This window comes from Trachemys scripta, chromosome 13, assembly GCF_013100865.1.
Source record: "Trachemys scripta elegans isolate TJP31775 chromosome 13, CAS_Tse_1.0, whole genome shotgun sequence".
Classification (NCBI taxonomy): Eukaryota; Metazoa; Chordata; order Testudines; family Emydidae; genus Trachemys; species Trachemys scripta.
The window spans coordinates 24,173,086-24,192,644 of NC_048310.1; the positions used below are offsets into that span (position 1 = coordinate 24,173,086).

The window sequence follows — 19,559 nt, forward strand, 5'->3', positions numbered from 1 at the left end:
TAGCTTGCACCAGCTGCCAGTGGGAGCCAGGGATTGCTGGGTTGTCCAGCGGCTGTGGGGGTTCCGGAGGGTAGAGCATGGATATGGCACCTGAGGAAGTCTTAGGAAGTCCTTGCAAGGTAGCTAAGCTGGCTTTAGGGCAGCTTTCTGTTGATGAGAGGTGCAAAGCTGCTCTAATTCAGGGGAGCATCTGCCTCACTCGGCTGAGACATTTCTTCCATCTGAAACCAAACTGTTAAGGGTGGCTGTTTTTTGGTTGTTGCTGGTGCAGACTATAACGTGAAATGATTATTTGCACTGTTCCCGTAAATAGTATTCCAAGCAGGCTGTTAAAGTTTGGAAATGTTGCCCTAGTCATCCACATCAGACAGCCCCACTCAGTGTAGTGCAAGCGAGTCATCTGTATCTTTGCTGAAGAAAGGCCCAGGCATGGTAGAGCTGGGGTGTGCAGGACAATTGAGAGGCAGGAGGGAAAAGTTAGCACAGAGCCACTCTAGATTATAAGCAGAATATTATTTTTACAGCAACAGGTATTGAGGAACCATCATACGCATTCAGGTCCCAGTTGCAGGAGAATTTGCTGTGGGTTCATGTACAAAATATACAAGAGCTTCTGGTGAATGAGAGCAAATTTGGCTTTAGCAACTTTGTTCTTCTTTACATATTAAAGAACCAAAACTTAGACCAAAGAGTCAGACAAGCAGAACCAATATTTTTAGGATGAGCCTCAAGGCTCAGTATAGATTAGCCTTCTCAGTTCCTTCTTTAAATAAATAAATAAATAAATCCCACATTGACTGAAAGATCGGCTCTTTGCTGCTGCAGAGCCAATGGTGAATGGCAGGCCAGATCTCCGACTTGGCTACTCAAATACCCATTCTCCAGCGCTGATCTTATTGGGGTGCCCTCACACGCTTGTAAGCTGCTCCCAGTCCACAGTATGATCACTGTGGCACACACTGTGTGTTGTCCAGGCAGCACCCTCTGGAATCTAGAAGCCCAGAACATGTCTTTAATTTACTGCAGCTCTTTAGAGCCTTTTATTTTACTTTACTCATAACTCAGATGGGTTGCTCTTACCTTTCATTCTGCTGCCTTTGTAGCAGGCTGCTACGCTAATTCCTTTGTTCACTTCATTATATTGCTATTGACTTTGGAGAGCTGAAGCTGTGGTTTTCAACATTCCATGAACTTTAGCTCTGTTTTCCTGTCATTTTGCTTGGAAAGCTTCCAACACATTCAGTAGGTCACATGCCCCAGAGCTGACATTTCTTTGCATTGCTCAACAAATGGAATGTTTCTCTTTGCTCTCAAAAGCTTCGGGGACACCCCTTACACTGCTGCAGAAAAAAGAAAGGTTACCCCCGCCATGTCCACCAGAAAAGCAGCTCATTCTCACGCCAAAAATGTCTCCCAACTCTCTCAATGGTTGGATGCCAATTAGTCACTCAGTCTCCATTTCGCTCGGCTTGTCACCCGCCCCTTGCTCCAGTGTCTATTGAAACAGGCATGAACTTCTCTGAGTGCCCAGACTTTACTCCCCTGTTTACCTCCTTGCCCTGGTACCTTCCCTTGCCTGACAACCCTTCTACCTGCAGCTCTGCACCTCTCCTATAGCTTGTCTTTCTGGTCCTGCAGCTCTTGCACCCACTTTAGTCCAGGTGTAGTCAGCTGGTTCTAGTCCTCCCTGCTTTAGCTCACAGTTTGTGTGTGGAGCTGGCTGTCACCATTCTAACACCACGTACACCGTGCAGTGCTCTTCTGAAAGCACTGCAGTGGGTCAGTTGCCTAGCTGCAGAACTCAACATCTGGCAACACTTCCCCAAAACTGCTGCAAAATGGGGCATTTGCACTGGAGTTGGAGGGGCAGGTAACCCTCTCAGCAAGAGTAGTGTCACTGCATAGCAGCCACCAGCGAGTGCTGCAGGAAGATCTCCCCCAAAAAACAAACCTGGATACTTTCTCCTTCAAGGTCAGTATTTGTGATTAACATAGGCCCAAGTTATGTTCAGTTGTCATGCAATTAACACACAAAACCTGCACATTGCCACTCTCCCCCGTTTAAAATTCCATAATCAAGCCAGCAGAAGGATTTATTTAATTCCAAAACAGGAAGCTCTTTCTAAGTGGAGCAGTCATAGGATCAGGCCAAAACGAAAACAAAATGAACAGCTAGTCACGTTAAAAATGCAGGTGGTATTGTATTAGGCTTTACAGCAGGGTTTGTACTGTGTGTTCACAGGGCTGGGAGCCAGCAATCCCCAGGCTCTGAACACCCACCCAAGTCACAACTAGCTGGTCAGGCAATTAAAAGAAACAAAAGTTTTATGAAATGTCCTGCCCAGCAATGGTTGTAAAACTTACCAAATAAGTGTGGTGCCAGAGCTCCTCAGCCTGAACAATCTCCTCCTTGCTGCCACGAGTTTAGATCCACTGGTGGCAGTGATCATGGGAGACCCATTGTGAGCATGGCTCCTGGTGTTTTGTGCACGGTGTATCTGAAACTCTTGTCTACACTAACGTGCCTACTACTGGTGGTGGTAAATCAGTGTTAGCAGCAGTGAGAAATTTTGTAGAAAAAAGCCTAAAAAGGCCTACTGTAGATAAGCACTCATAGCACGTGTAGAGCTCTCAAATGCCAAGTATATTTCAACCCCAGTATCTTGTTTAGATTCACATTAGGGAAGTTTGGGGCCTCTGTTCTGGGCTTTCGTATTTGATATTTGTAATTACTTATTTTTGTTAAGGTCCTATTTTGTTTGTGAAGCCTATACTCACTTGTGGGAGGGAAGCTTTATAAATGCACTTGCCACTGTTCATAATTATGAACTAGAATTTGAAGCGGGATGGAAAAAAAATAGGACTCAATGTTCTTTATTACTCTAAAAACCAGAAACATGTGTTTTGGTCATGAGGTTTGTTGGCCATTTCTGCACCATCTCCTCCTCCCCCTCCCCCCCACAGAAAATACCACTTCAATTACTGCAGGGGTAGCAAGAGTCTTGGGAAAACTTAGTCTGCTGAGAAAGAATGGAATAAACAGACAGGAAGCCGCAGACTTGGATATTTTTCAGTAATATTCACTTTCAAGTAGTAAATAGAAAACCCCAATGTTCAGTACATGACTGAAGAGTTGCTGCTGAGTTCACCCTAGACTGGATGTGTTTAGATCGAAGCATATGACCCAATGCTTGTTTTTTTGTTAAATAACAGCACATTTACTTTTTTGTCACTTTTTCCCCCTCTCCTCGGCCATAGCTTTATTGACAATTGGTTGAATAATACAAACTGGCTGGACATTGGCAGTATATAAAAAAGGAAAAAATAAAACCCATGAGAATAATTGCTTTGAACTAATTAAAAAAACCAACCCAACCTGGTCATTTGGCATGCAATTCAGTGGTTAGACAGACTGGACTATGGTAAGGAAAAAAATATGTTGAAAATTACTTTTAACTAAATTCCTGCTCTAGAGTATAAAATACACAATATAAAATATGCAGAAAAGGTAGCAACTGAGCTTTTGTTGTACAGTTATTTGCTGCAATACAATTGCTGTTGTCTAATTTTCACGGATAGTAAATGATTTTAGTTACACATGAGACGAAAGGCTATTTCAATAGACACAGTCTCACTTGAGATTAACTTTAATGTCAAAGTTCAATTCTAATTAAGCATATAATGTTATGCCCTGAACCTGAAGCCACTCACATGTGCATAACTCTGAAGTCAGCAGGACTGCTCATGCTTGAAGTTATGCAACATACGTTTGCAGCAAAGGCTTGGGGCCTTAATGAGCAAGTGAGTCACTGGACATTGAGTAATTTCAGCACCTCATAGAATCTGACCTTAGTTTTGACCATCCCACCCATCCCTTCACCACCTCTTGCACTAGCTCTACCACCCTGTGCTACATCACCCACCAGGCTGGGGTTCTTCCATCCCTGGGGCAGTGGAATCTGGCTGGGTTACTGATTTTGAGACCTGGAAATATATACGTATGGGGCAGGGGTGGGGTGATTCTGCTGAGTTGAGCCAGCCTCTTCTTTCTCACCTCACCCCTAATATAAACCTTAACTCTCCCATTACCTTCTGTCATCACAATGGCTGTTCTCTGGCTGGGAGGGAGGACTTCTCCAGTGCTGTTCTAATGCTCATGAGAAGTCAACAGGTTTCGCTTCAGAGCCACACAAGACTTCCCGTTCCTGAGATCACCGTTTCCCCAGGGCTCCCAGCTTCAGGTAGCTTGGGGAGCAAAAGGCAGTCTAAAAGTCTAACCCAGGTCTCCTGCTGGTTATTTTTCAGTATCTTACTGTACTGAGATCAAAGGGCACCAGCCCAGGTTTCCATGTACTTCAGATTTCTAGTTCTATCGTTTTATATGTATTTAGTGCTCATGTCAAATCCCAGCCTTGGAGGCGAAGTCCTCTCTTCCCTACAGAGGAGGTACAGCACAGGCAGTAGCAGCACAAGCTACCCCATCACTGGCCCTCTAATATCAACGAAAGGGTCCACCCCCAGGTGAGTAGTATATTTGAGACAATAACAATAATACTTAGTTCTTGTATAGAGATCAGTAGATCTCAAAGCTCTTAGCAAAAAATGTCATTATTACCCCATTTTACAAATGGGAAACTGAGTCAGAGGGGAAGTGACTTGCCCACGATCAGCCAACAAGCCAATGGCAGGGCAGAGAACACAACCTTGGTTTACTGGTTCCCAGTCCAGTGCTCTGCCCACTATACCACACTGTCTTGATGTAGGCCATGCCCTGCGAGAGTAATATGACACAATACTAGTTCTCTTAAATCACTAGAGACTGACTTAATCAGGAAAACACATGAAAGTAAACGAGATAAAGAGGGGCTAAATTTCACCCTCTAATGTACGCTCACCACTGAAAATACTGAGGGCTATGCGTGGATCAGAAGTCAGAATTTGGCTCCTCAGGCTTTAAGCCAAGGGTAAGAAGGTCAACTATGGAAAGATGACCAAGGTACTTCTGAGGCATAAAACTCTGCGTCTCCCGGCCACCGTTCCACTTTGTCATCATCAGATTTATCACTGTCATCACCACTAGATGGTTCATAACCAGTCATGGAAGAGTCAATCTGCTCTGGCTGTCTCAGGTCAACTTCTGCTTCCTTCTTCTTTTCTGCTATCAACTGCCTGTAGCATAGGCTACAGACCCTCAGCGGCTTGGGGGACAGGCGTGGCATCAGAAACCTCTGTCTGGAGCAGTCCCCACACACAACGAAGCCACACTTCCGACAGTGATGCCTGCGAGTGAGCGTGGAGAACTTGGTCTGTGTGCAGCGCATGCAGATATCAGTGGCCTTGTCGGGTATCCAGGGGGCAGCATGCTCCGTGGAGGGCTGCCTGCCTGTCTTTGTCAGCAGATGCCTAATGCATTCTTCAAGGTGACTGAGCCATTCTTTCCTTTCTGTGAGGGAGGCTGCAGAAACAACAAAGGACTTTTTCGAAGTTTTAATCATCCATCGGTTCTTCATTTGTAAGGTATCCGGCAGTGTCTCTAAGGTGACATCTTCGAGAGGTATGATGTGCTGGGAGTTGTACTTCCTTTTGTTTATCACTATGCTCCCATACACGAGGATGTCATTGAAAAGAAAGAATACCCGAGGCTTCGGCTTCTTGCGGCATTCTTTGGTCAAAATGCCTTCACCCAGAAGGACTCTTCCTGGCACAGCTAAGGGTTGTCCAGATGCCCCAAAGCAGTTTTCCACGGAAGCAATGCGTTGGCTGTTAATTTCAGTGTTAACCAGATGGTCCACCATCTCCTTCCTTCACTCTAGAGCGGGGGGGAGGAAATAAAGTTATAAAACTGTGTTCAGCAAACAATTGCATCAATCCTAGCTTCCAAACTGAACAGCAAATTTAAATAGCAGTAAGTAGCTTTTCAAAGAGCCAGGGGAGGAGTTTCAGTTTTCTGGGTGGTACTACCCAGCAATGACTTATCAAAGCACTCCTTAAAATAAAAAGTAAAACCCACTGAAGTGTCTGATCTATTCTGTAGCAGGCTGATATTGCCCATCTCAGGAATCAGAATTCAGTTACCCAACCCTCTTATATCACACACTGGATAAGTATAAAACTCCCTACTGTGGACACAATTATACCAGGATAAAAAAGTGCTTATACCAGTGTAGCTTATTCCCATTCAGACATACCAAAGCCAGAAGGGCCCGGTGACCATAAGAGCCCCCTCAATGCCCACTGACAAAGGGTTCACTGCTCATGTAACAGCGACTTGTATCAAGCCTGACAAACTCACCACATTTAGCTCATTGCTCTCATGATACTGATCTATAAAGAATGTTGTGTAAGATATCAAAGGAAAGCCAGTGACACACTGGTCATTAATATCATTGTGCAATGTATGTGTTAACACTCTATAGCAAATCATGGATACTTACTGATTTTATTTTAAAGTCTGTAACAAAGCAAAGGGGGAAAAAACAGGTTTTCTTCCAGATAATTATTTTCCCTCCTGTCTCCCTTCTCTAATGTAAATTGCATACCTGGTGTGCAACATCAGCTGAGCCAACAGGCTGCAGTGTATTCGATCTCTTTGAGACAGCAGACTTGGTAATTTCTGTTAGTGTCCAGGGACAGAATACTGCAAAGGGGGTTCGGGAACACCAAGTGCTCCCTGCTAGGCAAAATAAAGGTAGGGAGAGTCCTAAGGAGTTTGCTTGGCTGGCTGGGAGCTGTCACATGGTTTAGCACCAACAAACATCCAATCTAACATATAACATCCACTTTTCTAACATTCAATCATCATTTAAAAAATGGTCAATGATGGAGAATCCACCATGACCCTAGAGAGTCCTGTGGCTCCTTTAAGACTAACAGATGTGTTGGAGCATAGGCTTTCGTGGGTGAATACATGCGTCTGACGAAGTGGGTATTCACCCACGAAAGCTTATGCTCCAATATGTCTGTTAGTCCATAAGGTGCCACAGGACTCAGTCTGGATCTGTAAAAAGCAACAAACACGGCTACCCCTCTGATACATGACCCTAGGTACAGTGTTCCAATGGTTTATTACTCTCACTGTTTAAAAAAAAAAAAGAAGTACTGCTTATTTGGTCTGAATTTGTCTAAGCTTCAACTTCCAGCCACTGGACTGTTTTATATCTTTCTCTGCTAGATTGAAGAGCCAATTATTAAATATTTGTTCCTCATGTAGGTGCTAATGGACTGTAATCAAGTCACCTCTTAATCTTCTCTTTGTTAAGCTAAATAGACTGAGCTGCTTGAGTCTATTACTATAAAGCATGTTTTCTAATCCTCTGATCATTCTCATGGCTCTCCTCTGAACCCTTTCCAATTTACCAACATCCTGCTTGAATTGTGGGCACCAGAACTGGACAATATTCCAGCAGCAGTTGCACCCATGCCAAATACAGAAGTAAAATAACCTCTCTACTCCTTTTCACAATTCTCCAGTTTATGCACCCCAGTATTGCATTAGCTCTTTTGGCCAAAGCATCACAGCTTATTATCCACCACAATCCTCCAAACCTTTTTCAGAGTCACCACTTCCCAGGATAGAGTCCCCCAATCCTGGAAGTATGAACTGCATTCTTTGTTCCTGGATGTATAAGTTTACATTTGACCCTATTAAAATGCATATTGTTTGCACCTAGTTTTCCAAGAGCTCCAGATCGCTCTGATCAGTGATCTTTCCTCTTCATTATTTACCACGTCCCTCAATTCTTGTGTCCTGTTCAAACTTTATCTGTGACGATTTTATGTTTTCTTCCAGGTCATTGATGAAAGTGCTAAATAACATAGGGCCAAGAACCTATCCCTGCGGGACCCCACTGGAAACACACCAGCTTGAGGATGAGTCCCCATTCATTTAAAATTATATGTTGAGACCAACCAGTTGGCCAGGGTTTAATCCGTTTAATGTGCATCATGTTTAGTGTTTTGGTGTTTTTGTTGTTGTTTTTTTTTTTTAAATCAAAATGTCGTATGGTACCAAGTCAAAAATACCTTACAGAGTTCTTAAGTATATCACATCAACACTGTTACCTTTACCAAACTTGTAATCTCATCAAAATAAGATAAAAATTAGTTTGACTAGGTCTATTGTCCATAAACCCAGATTGATTTGAATTAATTGTATTACTGTCCTTCAATTCCTTTTGAAGGAGGGAGGGATAGCTCAGTGGTTTGAGCATTGGCCTGCTAAACCCAGGGCTGTGAGTTCAATCCTTGAGGGGGCCACTTAGGGATCTGGGGCAAAATCAGTACTTGGCCCTGCTAGTGAAGGCAGGGGGCTGGACTCAATGACCTTTCAGGGTCCCTTCCAGTTCTATGAGATAGGTATATCTCCATATTTTTATTTTATTAATAGAGTCCCATATCAAGCTGTTCCATTATCTTGCCTGGCATCTATGTCAGAGTGACGAGCCTAATTACCCTGTTTTTATCCTTTTTAAAAATTGGCCAAACAATAGTTTTTCTAATTCCCCAGTGCTCTGACTTATTGAAAAATCAACATTATGGTCCATTGAGCTCCTCAGCCAATTCTTTTAAAACTCTTGGATACAAGTTTTCTGAACCTGCTGGTTTAAAAATGTCTAACTTCAGTAGCTTCTGATGAGCATCCTCCAGAGATACTAGTGGAATGGAAAGAGTGTTATCATCACTATGTAATGAGACTGCATCAAGCTTTTCCCCCAAAATACATAAAAAAATATTTACTGAAGAAGGGGAATTATCTATACTGCTCTAAGGCACCTTTGTACTGGCAAAACTGCATCCACATTAGGAGCTGTATCAAGATAACTATATCGGTGTTTAAAAAAACGACACCCCAACCAACAATTAGATTGATACAAAAACTGTGTTGAGACCAGTCCATAGAAGTCAATGCAATCTTACAATCCCCCCCCTTTTTTTTTAAATGTCACTCATGAAAGGTTCTTAATAGACAGGCATAAAAACTAGAGCTCTGTCTTTACAGACAGACCCCTACCCTAAAAGGGGTTGCCTTTGCAAGTGTGTCCATACTAGCAATTTTTATTTAACCTTGCATGGTGTCAAGTATCAGGGGGGTAGCCGTGTTAGTCTGTCTCTGTATCCCCATATCTACTCTGGCAACAGCATCAGAGGACCCAACCACATCAGCCACCATCAAGGGCTCATTCACCTGCACATCCACTAATGTGATATATGCCATCATGTGCCAGCAATGCCCGTCTGCCATGTACATTGACCAAACCGGACAGTCCCTCCGCAAAAGAATAAATGGACACAAATCGGACATCAGGAATGGTAACATACATAAGCCAGTAAGTGAACACTTCAATCTCCTGGTCATTCTATTACAGATTTAAAAGTCACTATCATTGAACAAAAAAACTTCAGAAACAGACTTCAAAGAGAAACATCCGAAGAAGTGAGGTTTTTACTCACGAAAGCTTATGCCCAAATAAATCTGTTAGTCTTTAAGGTGCCACCAGACTCCTTGTTGTTTTTATTTAACCTGTTATTAGCAACTGGTCCATCTGTACTAAGTGCTAGTGTAAATAGAGTGCAATTGTTTTTACCACCACCTACACTAGCATTTATTGGTACTAACCCCAGTGCAGCTGCACTCCCTGCTACTAATGGGTGGAAAGGCTGCTAGTGCAGTGATCTAAGTGGTGAAAGGGCAGTGCAGTCTCCACACCCACTCAATTCTTGGCCTCTCTGATGAGGCTACCAACTAAGGCTGCATAGACAGTCACTTTCCTCTAAGCCGGGCGCGGGGGGGCGCGGCACCCTGTGGCTCCAGAGCCACATGTAGCTCTTCAGAAGTTAATATCCGGCTCCTTGTATAGACACCGACTCCGGGGCTGGAGCTACAGGCACCAACTTTCCAATGCACAGGGGGGTGCTCACTGCTCAACCCCTGGCTCTGCCACAGGCCCTGCCTTCACTCCACCCCTTCCTGCCCCCTCCCCTCAGCCTGTAGTGCCCTCGCTCCCCCCCCCCGCGCTTCCTACACGCCACAAAACAGCTGATCGGGAGGTGCGGGGAGGCACTGATCTGCGGGGCTGCCAGTGGGTGGGAGGCACTGGGGGGTGGGGGAGTTTATGGGGGCTGCTGACGTATTACTGTGACTCTTTTGCAATGTACATTGGTAAATTCTGGAATGAAATAATTAATTGAATTCAAGGATACCACTCACCACCCAAATGGTAACAGCTCTGATCACCGCAAACCCAGGCTGGAACCGAACCAGAATTCCAGAAGTGGAAGGCTGCGTGCTCTATTATCAATTCTCTGAGCTATCCCCTGTGATCCTCCTCTTATTGGACTGACAAGACCAAAAAACCACCCCAAACAACCCAGCCCACGCAACCCAACCCCTGCATTTATCATACCAAGTGTTCCTTTTGTTATTTGTGTTTCCAGTTACAAGACACGTCATTCTGAAAACGTTCTGAATAGTATTAAAGGAACTAGATCACAGCATACTCATTCCTCCCTCTCACCTCCACAACGCTACTCCCCTGTTCAACATTTTTTATTTTAAAAGTACCGGGTTAAGTGATGTGAAAGTAACTCCTTTAAGTCCCTAATTTGGGGTCAATTAAATACTTTCACGCTCATGACGTAAAACCTTCCTCCACTTACACATTTAAAATGCTGTTTGTGTTACTGGTATTGGCCCCTAGTCTCTGTGTCTAGGTGTAATAATCCACAAGTAACTTCATAAACTGAATCACTTCCTTTTAGACAGAGGTAGCTCGGAGTTCACAGGGGATGTGCACAGGTCCTTGTTTCTGTTAACGTTCCTTATAACGGCTAATACATAACTACTTGTTCTCTCAAAAAACTTGGGTTTCAGAAGATCTAAAAGCCACACGGTGCTTAGACTTCTTAGCATCAGTGATAGATAACTACATGGAGAAAATTTTAGACAAACAATTTACATTCATAGAGCATTTTTCATCTCATCACACCCTTTTAGGGTAGGGATAGGGAAAACACAACCACCTCCAGAGTAGTATTAAACATCATACAGTGACACTAAGCAGTTTCTAAAGCAGCAGCAGCCCGTGAAAATTACTGGAGACAATGAATTAAGTTCTCCAGTTTAGATTGTGGCCAGGAGACTGCTATTAATAACCATATTGTTTACAGGAAGCTTAGGGCCAAGTTTTCAAAACAGCTCAGCTGCCACTTAGGAACCTAGATAAAGTGGCCATATTTTCCAAGCACCCACCAGTTATCATTAAGTAAAATGGGCACTCTTGGGTGCTGAATCTGGCTGACCATACATGACCAAACCCATGTCTTTAGCAGACATGTAAATACAGTGCCTCAGCAGCAAGGTGCCCCAAATGCCATACTGGGCATTGGCTCTGTATGGATTCAGAGGGAAAGCCAACATTTCTTCTGGAGCACCTGTGTTTTCCTTGGCAATCTTTCTTCCTAAGAAATGATGGAACCCACAATAGCTACCTTTTGTGCGTTGTTGGGATCATGTCCCACACAGGCATGATGAGGTGAATGCAAGCTATGAGCAACCAAAAAAGGACAAACCCATGACCTCCCTTGAATTCGGAGAAGGCTCTAATGACCCTCTGACTCACTTCTATCAGGATATACAGTATTTCTTCAAGGCTTTGAGACAGAGTAGATTTGATGGACTCACACTGCATTACGCACATCTATTCATCAATGTGTAGTGTAGTCTAAATCCAATTGCAACCTCTACCATACACTGATGAGTGAGGGAGAGTAGCACAAAAATAGCAGAGATTTTATTCACTCTTCCTCTAAAGGTCACACAGGAAAAATTTGTCTGTCTGTCGTTGGAAAATTTCTCTGAAAAAATGAAATATTAGCAGACCATGACTTCTGCTCTGTGAAGTACAAACGGAGGAAAAAGAAAGACCAATAATTGTGTCAGGGATGTTTAATAGGATACAAATGCCCCCAGGCCCATTCCACTAAGAACACAGCTGAAACTCCGTACCCATCTACTCCACTCCCACACATAAGATTGTTGCTGGAGCCGGCCTTTCCTAGTTATTTCAAGGTGGTGCTCGTGAGCGATGTTAGAATGGGACTTACATGTAACTTATGCCAGAAGGCCCAAGGGAGCAACTAGATTTACATTTTCTGAAGTAATGTTCCAGTGACTTTTCCCTTTAAATAAAAATATTTTGAATGTTGCATTATGGGAATAACTGTCTTCCCTTTGTGTTGGGGAGAGTGGAGAGAGAGTCTCAGCGTAACCGCTTAGCTGGTCGGAGCAGATGAGACTCCTCCAGCCGGAGGCGGTTTTCCTGCAGGCATGGCAAAGCCAGGATTTAACTTCTGCACTTCCCATTACAACGAGTCTACAACCTGCAAACATTGTTCTCCCTCCTGCCTACACAGACATTGCACAATAAATGGATGAAAGGTTTAAACAGAAGAACGACTGTGCACAGAGGGTACAGCATGGCCCTTGGATAAATGCCATGTACACTGATTTTCCAGATCTGGAGTCTTGCCTACTTTTGGACACGTACAAACAAAACCGTAGGAGAGGAGCTTTGAGCACAAAGGAGATGAGAGACAGAACGATACACAGCCAAAAGAGAAAGAGAAATAATAGGAGAGAGATTGAAACAAGGGCAGACTGGTGTGGGGGAATTCAGAGTATAAGAAAATACTGCAGATAATTTTGGAATTATCAATGCAGAATTGGATAGTTTTTGCACAGACTCTTGATCCGGCTTATGGCAATCTCACTGCATGGTAGTATAAGAGCTTGACTCCTGGGTTCTATTCCCAGCTCTGCTACTGACTCACCATGTGATCGCCTCCTCTCTTTCCCATGTTACTTATCTGTACAATGGGTAAAATAAGCCTTAGTTCTCTCAGAGGGGCTCTGTGAGACTATTAGGGTATTTAAGAAGGGTTGAGTATGCGTAGTGTGTTTAGCAGCTAATTCGAAAGGTGGAGCAGGGTTCAGGACAATGCCCTGGTGAGAATCCCACCATGCCCCCTTCTTTCCCAGATGTTGAGGGGTTGGTTGGCTTCTCATTAGGCATTGGACCTGGACAGTGGAACCTCAACTTTCCATATTAGTCTGTGACTTTTAGGTTAATCCTCTATTTTAGAAGAATGGTAAAGTTTCGTAGTGAGTGGGAATGCATGGATGGTAAGGAAAGAGAGAAAGGGAGAATTCTATATACTTCCTACACTTCTAAATAAACTGACAATGTAACCCCAGATTAAGGATATACTGCCAGAAACATAGGGTAAAATATTCATAAGCACCTTACTCCAAGTCAGTGGGACTTAGGCTCCTAAATCATTTAGGAAAATTTTTAACTATCATGCTTATTTTGGCTCTTAAACAGCACAGAACACTTGCAAATTTTGTTACACCAGAACAATGGGACAAGCAGCCTGGATATAAACACCCTTTCCACTCCCAAATGAGAGAGAAACGAAAGGAAATACCAGTCTAGTGGCATACTTGGATCTGGAGATTATATCCTTGTACCCCAGAACCCTAACCTGTTACTTTTTGAAAGCAGAACCATTAATTACCCAAGGAAAGAAAAAAAATCCTCCAAACCACTGCTTGTTAGTGTGTTGCCAGTACGGGGGTCAGATGGGCAAACAGTTTTATTACACATCCCTGGTATCTCATAATCCCGCCCATGGATTTCTGCCTCTATGGTAAAATTTGCTCTGATTTAATCAGTTCAAAAAGATAAAAGAAGTTAACTTCCCACCTTATTCCCCAAGGAATAAACGGCTTATTAAAGTGAGTGTATACTTCTCAGAAAAACTGTAAATTACCATTGGTCTATGGATTATGCATCAGGCTGCAAAACCAATTTTACTTTAATAACATTGTGATTAATTTAAAATATTATTTAGTTTTCTGTACAAATGGAAGGCACTGCATGAATTTAGGGCTTTTTTTACTGGTAAATAAAACAGACTTCTGGGAACATGCAATATTGTATTTTTTTCCTCCCACCAATTAAGTGAGATACCATAATTTAGGAATAATAAAGTAACAAGCAAATTAAAAACTCAGGATGTAATTTCTGATCCAGACTATTAATTTGGGAAAATGTTATTTTTGTTCTGCTTGTATCAAAGTGTGCTACAATGGCTCAGAGAAATATTAGTTATTAAAATAAATGCTATGGAGCTAGTTAAATCACTACAGTATATTTACCAATAAACAGTAAAGTGTGGGCATGCATATACATACATACGTACACAGAGGTGCCAGTTGTGACGGTGGGTTTGTGTAATGTGGTCACCAGTCCATCAACTCATTACAAACAGCCATCAAATAGTAAAAACTTTCTCTCGTTACAGAACAGGGCCCAATTCAGCCTGCTGCAATTGATGGGAATAGCCATGTGAGAGAAGTATTGTGTACACACAGATCTGTAGGAGGAAGGAAAGGAAAGAAACGGAACCAAGGTACAGCAAAGCAAGAGAGGTGTAGTAAGTGGGGATGGTTGCATACTATTCTAGTTTCCCTGGCATTTGACAAACACCTTTTTTGTGGTATTCAACTTGCTCTATAGATGGTTAATATATATTAGTTAATAAAATACACTGAACTCTTTGTTTCCACTATTCGATCATTTGGAGTAGTAAATTATATATTAAAAAATTAAATAGTTCATTAACAACATGACAATTAAACACAGTGCACAGCTGTTTCAGTCCTTTAAACTGAAAGGGAGCATGGCTTTGGGGAATGCTGCCTCAGAACAGTGCAGCACAGGTATTTTTTACTCTTGAAAAATGGGCTCAACATTTTTAACCAGACTATATATACACAAATGACTTATGCAACCTTTAAGTGTTAACCACAGAGGCCTGGTGGGTTTCCTATGGAGAAGTAGAAGCGTCAGCAGTGGCACCTCCCCCTCTGTGCTGTAACAGCTGTGAGTGCAGGCAGGGGATACTCCAAGTGCCCCGTGGAGTCCATGAGAATGACCACACATCCACTGTCCATTCAGAAACCTCCATGTCATAATTGATATCCTTCCAATAAAAGAGATCTGGGCATGTCTCCCTCTGGAACCCTTCAACAGAGTACCAGCTGGAATCAGGCCACCTTGGCCTGTGATCTTGTCACTAGCTAATATGATTTCAGCGGATGAAGGTATAAATACCTTCATGGGGAGAAAATACTGGGGACTAAAGGACTCTAACTTAGTGGAGAAAGGCATATTAAGAATGGAACTTAAAGCCAGATAAGTTCAAATAAGAAATAAGGCACATGTTTTTAACAGTGAGGTGATCAACCGCTAGAACAAAGTATGAAGGGGTAGGGGTGGCGTCTCTCTCCATTTCTTTAAATCTTCAAATCAAGCCTGGATCCGTTTCTAGAACATAACTTGTGTCTGACTAAAGTGTATTAGGCTCAATACAGGAGTAACTGGGTAAAGTTCTATGGCCTATGGTATACAAGAGATCAGACTAGACAATCTAATGGTCCCTTCTGGCCTTAAAAATCTAATCAGTTCTTTGAGGCATCTTCTCCATGTAACACCAAGGTGCTGCAGGAAGTGTTGCTAGTAATCAGTAGTTAGCACTCTTCTCTTTCATCTTGGTATTAAACAAATGCCCCAGGATGGTATTACAAGCCACTTAAGTTGCTAGAGGTGCACACTCTGCAAGAGTAGAGAGATGCAGGGGCATAACTGCACGTGAAAAAGTAATAAAATAAATCAGAATATAACTCTAGATGTTGCAATTAAACAGTTTCCTGATTTCATATCAAAGCATTTCAAACTATATTGGTTCAGTTATAATACTGATTTCCTGAGTTCCACACAGACTCTGCTCTCCCGGCACCTGAAAGCTGTCTGTGCAGGTCACAATACCACATAAAATGCATGATACATAATTCCTTAAATGGCAAAAAGTTACAAAATTTGCAATTGATATTGAAACATGGTCATGTATTTTAGAGGGTCATGTATTTTAAGCCTATTTTTCCAAAAAAAAAAAAAGATAGTAAATACCCTTAGCATATATATAGCTCTTGTTAATCCAGGATCTTAAAGTGCCTTACAAACATGTGAATTAGGTGAGCATTACTATACCATTTTACAGATGAGTACATTTCTTAATGTATATGATTAGCAGTAAAGAGATTAGAAACACTGCAATTACATTACAGAGGCATTATAGAAGGATTATAACTACTGTTATTATGATTCAGTATTTGTAAAGCACCAACAACATGCTCAGTGTTGTAGAAGACACAAACACAAAGAGTTTACAGTCTAAAAGATAGTGAGAAGAAACAAAGGAAGTCCCAGGAGCAATGCTGGACTAAATCATACCCTGAAGGATTCTTGAGCATTTACTGTTCTGAACTTTCTCTGCTAAACAGTGTTTAAAATGTGCTCTGTGCTTCATATTACTGGATCTTATGACTAACGTGTTCAGTAATAAACATTCATGTTTGTAGGGCACAGATTTCCAAACATGTTGCTCAATCCAAACATTTCTAAACTGACTCAGGGGAAGGGTGACACTGGACTGGGAAGATTTTTGCCTGGCCTTGTACCAAGCTCTAAGGGCCCAGTCCTGGCACCCTCACTCACAGCGAGTAGTAGCTTACTATGCAAGCGGTCTCACTGATTTCACTGAACTTTTTTGTGGTGCAGGGTGTAACTGAATCACAGGGTGAGCCAAACCCTGCCAGTTCCAGCGCTGTACGTTGGCGATAATACTACTTACCTACCTCACAAGGTTGTGAGAAAAAAATGTATTAAAGTTTACAAGGTGCTCTGGGACTAGAGAAGTACCTGTATAAATAGACCCGATCCCACTCCCAGTGGGAGCCAGTGAGTACAACCATGTCAACAACGCAGCTCCACGGACTTAACCCTGCCACCTATTTCCCACTATCTAAGCGCTGGGCGCTCCCAGGTGAAATGCAGCCCAGGCGCGATCCCCGGCGTGGCTCTGCCAGGGACACGTGAAAGTCAGCTGGAGTGCGATAAAGTTCCTGCTGTTTGTCACTCAGATGCAGCTGCTGGGGGCACGGGGAGCTGAGGCGGGCTGGGGTCCTGCCGCCGGCCGGCCGGCCAGCGAACGCCTCTCCCGGTGCACACGGTCCGGCGCTGGAGCAACCCGCACCGCCCCTGCAAGTTTTACCTTGTGCTTTTCCCAGCCGGATCCCCTGCCTCTCGACCCGTCCCGCGGCCGCCAGGGGCTTCGCAGACACCGCAGATCCCCGCTCGCTCCCGGGGCTACTGCGCTCCGGCTGCCCGCGGCCCGCACCGCCCAGCCCTGGAACGCACCGCAGCATTCCTCGCTGCTCCTCCGGAGGAGGGGAAAGCGCTCAGCCAATCAGCGCGCGGAAGCCGGAACAGGACCGTCCGGTTCTGGAACGCTCCGACTCAGCATTCCGCTCTGACCACGCCCCTCTGGGGGACATCGACCAATCGCAAAGCCAGAGTGAGAGCCCGGCCAGGGGGCTGAATGGGGCGGCGGGGGGGCACAGAGGGGCCGTAGGGTCCCCAGCCGGGGAGCTCGGGGATCCAGGGCCCGTAGAGTAGGGGGAGGTGGGGGGAGAGCGAGGCTGGCGGGAGCCAGCAGGGGCTGAGGGAAGGATCCGGCTGCTGGCGGTGAGGCAGGGCAGGGCACCCAGCCGCTGTGAGTAAGGGGGAGCAGGAGAAGTCATCACGGTACCAGCTGGGGAGCAAGGGAGCCACCTAGCCGCGGAGAGAAGGGACGTTGGGACACCAGCTGTCCCGAGGGACTAGGCAGAGAAGCAGTTTGTGGGAAGTTTTCTGTGTCGGCGCAGACCCTGCTGGAGCCTTTCTCCGTGCCACAGGGTGTGTGAGAGATGGGGCAAATCATGGCCTGACTTGCTGAGGTTCAGAGAGGATGATAAGGGGTTCAGTGCCTGAGGTATGTAGAAGATCTGGAACTACATACATTCCAAAGGCTTGGAGAAGTTTGCATGTTGTGGGGTTGGGCGCTATTTTAGTGTATGGATGCAGTGAAAATCATGTCTTGTTGTATCTCTCTTCTGTTTTGCTCTCAACCTCATGGATGAAATCCTGACCCCATTATAGTCAATGGGAATTTTGCCATAGGGCTCGAATCTCACCCTCTTTGTTTCTTCTTGTTTCAGTGATTCCCCTCGCCACAGTCTGACCAGATCTCTCACTCCAGCGCACCACCAGTCTCGTTAGTGCTTTTGTGGATGGTGCACTTCATGCTCCTGCTTACACTCCTGAAGCACACAAGGGCAGTGATGGGGAGCTGAGTGTTCCCCATGAGAAAGTTTTCAGGCAATGCTCCTCTGAATGGAGCTTGTAGTTTTAAGTACAGGAAGTTCTTAGGGTGACCAGATGTCCTGATTTTATTGGGACAGTCCCAATATTTGGGGCTTTTTCTTATATAGGCTCCTATTACCCACCACCTCCTGCCCCGATTTTTCACACTTGCTATCTGGTCACCCTAGAAGTTCTCCCATACTGACAATGATCTAATACAGAACTCTACATGTTCAGCACCTCTGAAAATCATCCCCCTTTACGGTATCTCAGTTGGGCACTCAAAAATGGAGGAATCCAAATTTAATGAAAGCATCCAAAAATTTAGATTTACTGTGGTAACTCTACATAACCTCCATTAGAGTTATATGAGCCTGCACTGTTCTATAATTTAGAGACTTGCTTGCTTTCCCAATTTATAATGAGAACTGATGGATCTCTCAAGCTATTAAATGTTTCTTGTACAAGTTTTAGTTTTCTTTGGTAAGAAAAATATGGAAATAGCTCTATATATTTTAAAGCTAAAACATCTGTGTAATCATGGGAACTTACAAGGTCAATTTTTGTCTGTCAGCCCTTACATCTTGATACTGTTCTTCATACTTCATAGGCGTTTCTGACTGCTGAAAGTGGACTGACTAATTGTGGGTACAAATGATACGCCGTTCCTGACATCTTTACTCATGCACATAGCCCCACTGAAGTTTTGTGAGTAAGCGTTGCTGGAATGGACCTTTGAATTTCAATATATTTTTTAAAAATTGGGAGAGGGAAGCGGGCTCAGTTTACAGCAGCACAGAGTAGGCATCAATGTTGAGCTCAGTTTTTCACTCTTAGAGTTTTATTCTGAGATTCGTTTTTCTTTGCGGCTGGTGAAGGATATTAGGGTGCTGTCCAAATACACCAGAGAAAGAGAAGCACTGAAAAGGCAGACTGCTTTAAACCACAGTTTGTGGGAAACAGATGTATACCTCCCTCGCCAACCTTTTTACTGGAAATGGGTGTAAATTATTGAGAATTGTTTGATGTTAAACCCCAATAAAAATTATCTTAGAGTTTAACTGCCTTCAGAATGATACCACAGAATCGGAAAGATCTTACAATTTAATACTTAGCTCAGTGCTGTTTGCATAATACTTGCAGTCAGATATGCAAAGGTTGCAGCAGGCAGAAATCGGTGCACTGACTAATATATCAAAAGCAGTCCTAGGACTCTGTGTAATTCAGGCCAGTAATAGTTTATAATGCTTAAGC

General features: G+C 43.7%; 1 protein-coding gene across 5 annotated transcripts; it reads right to left on the minus strand.

Annotated features, from left to right (window-relative positions):
• Window positions 1-2,234: 2,234 nt before the first annotated feature.
• On the minus strand, window positions 2,235-17,329 carry PLEKHF1 (pleckstrin homology and FYVE domain containing 1). Of its 5 annotated transcripts, none has more exons than XM_034788466.1 (3): window positions 17,176-17,311; window positions 14,263-14,385; window positions 2,235-5,809 (listed from the first exon to the last, which is right to left on the minus strand). In XM_034788466.1, exon 3 carries the CDS (start codon window positions 5,793-5,795, stop codon window positions 4,974-4,976), a length of 822 nt encoding a protein of 273 aa, XP_034644357.1. In that variant the 5' UTR covers window positions 5,796-5,809; window positions 14,263-14,385; window positions 17,176-17,311; the 3' UTR covers window positions 2,235-4,973. The 5 variants fall into 5 exon arrangements, with proteins under 5 accessions (XP_034644357.1, XP_034644356.1, XP_034644355.1 ...); XM_034788465.1 differs by having other exon boundaries at window positions 14,259-14,436; window positions 17,176-17,307; XM_034788464.1 differs by having other exon boundaries at window positions 14,255-14,436; window positions 17,176-17,307.
• Between the last annotated feature and the right edge of the window lie 2,230 nt (window positions 17,330-19,559).

What these genes read in the sequence shown, in the direction of transcription:
- PLEKHF1 (XM_034788462.1), bottom strand. Translation starts at nt 5,795, where the DNA reads ATGGTGGACCATCTGGTTAACACTGAAATTAACAGCCAACGCATTGCT.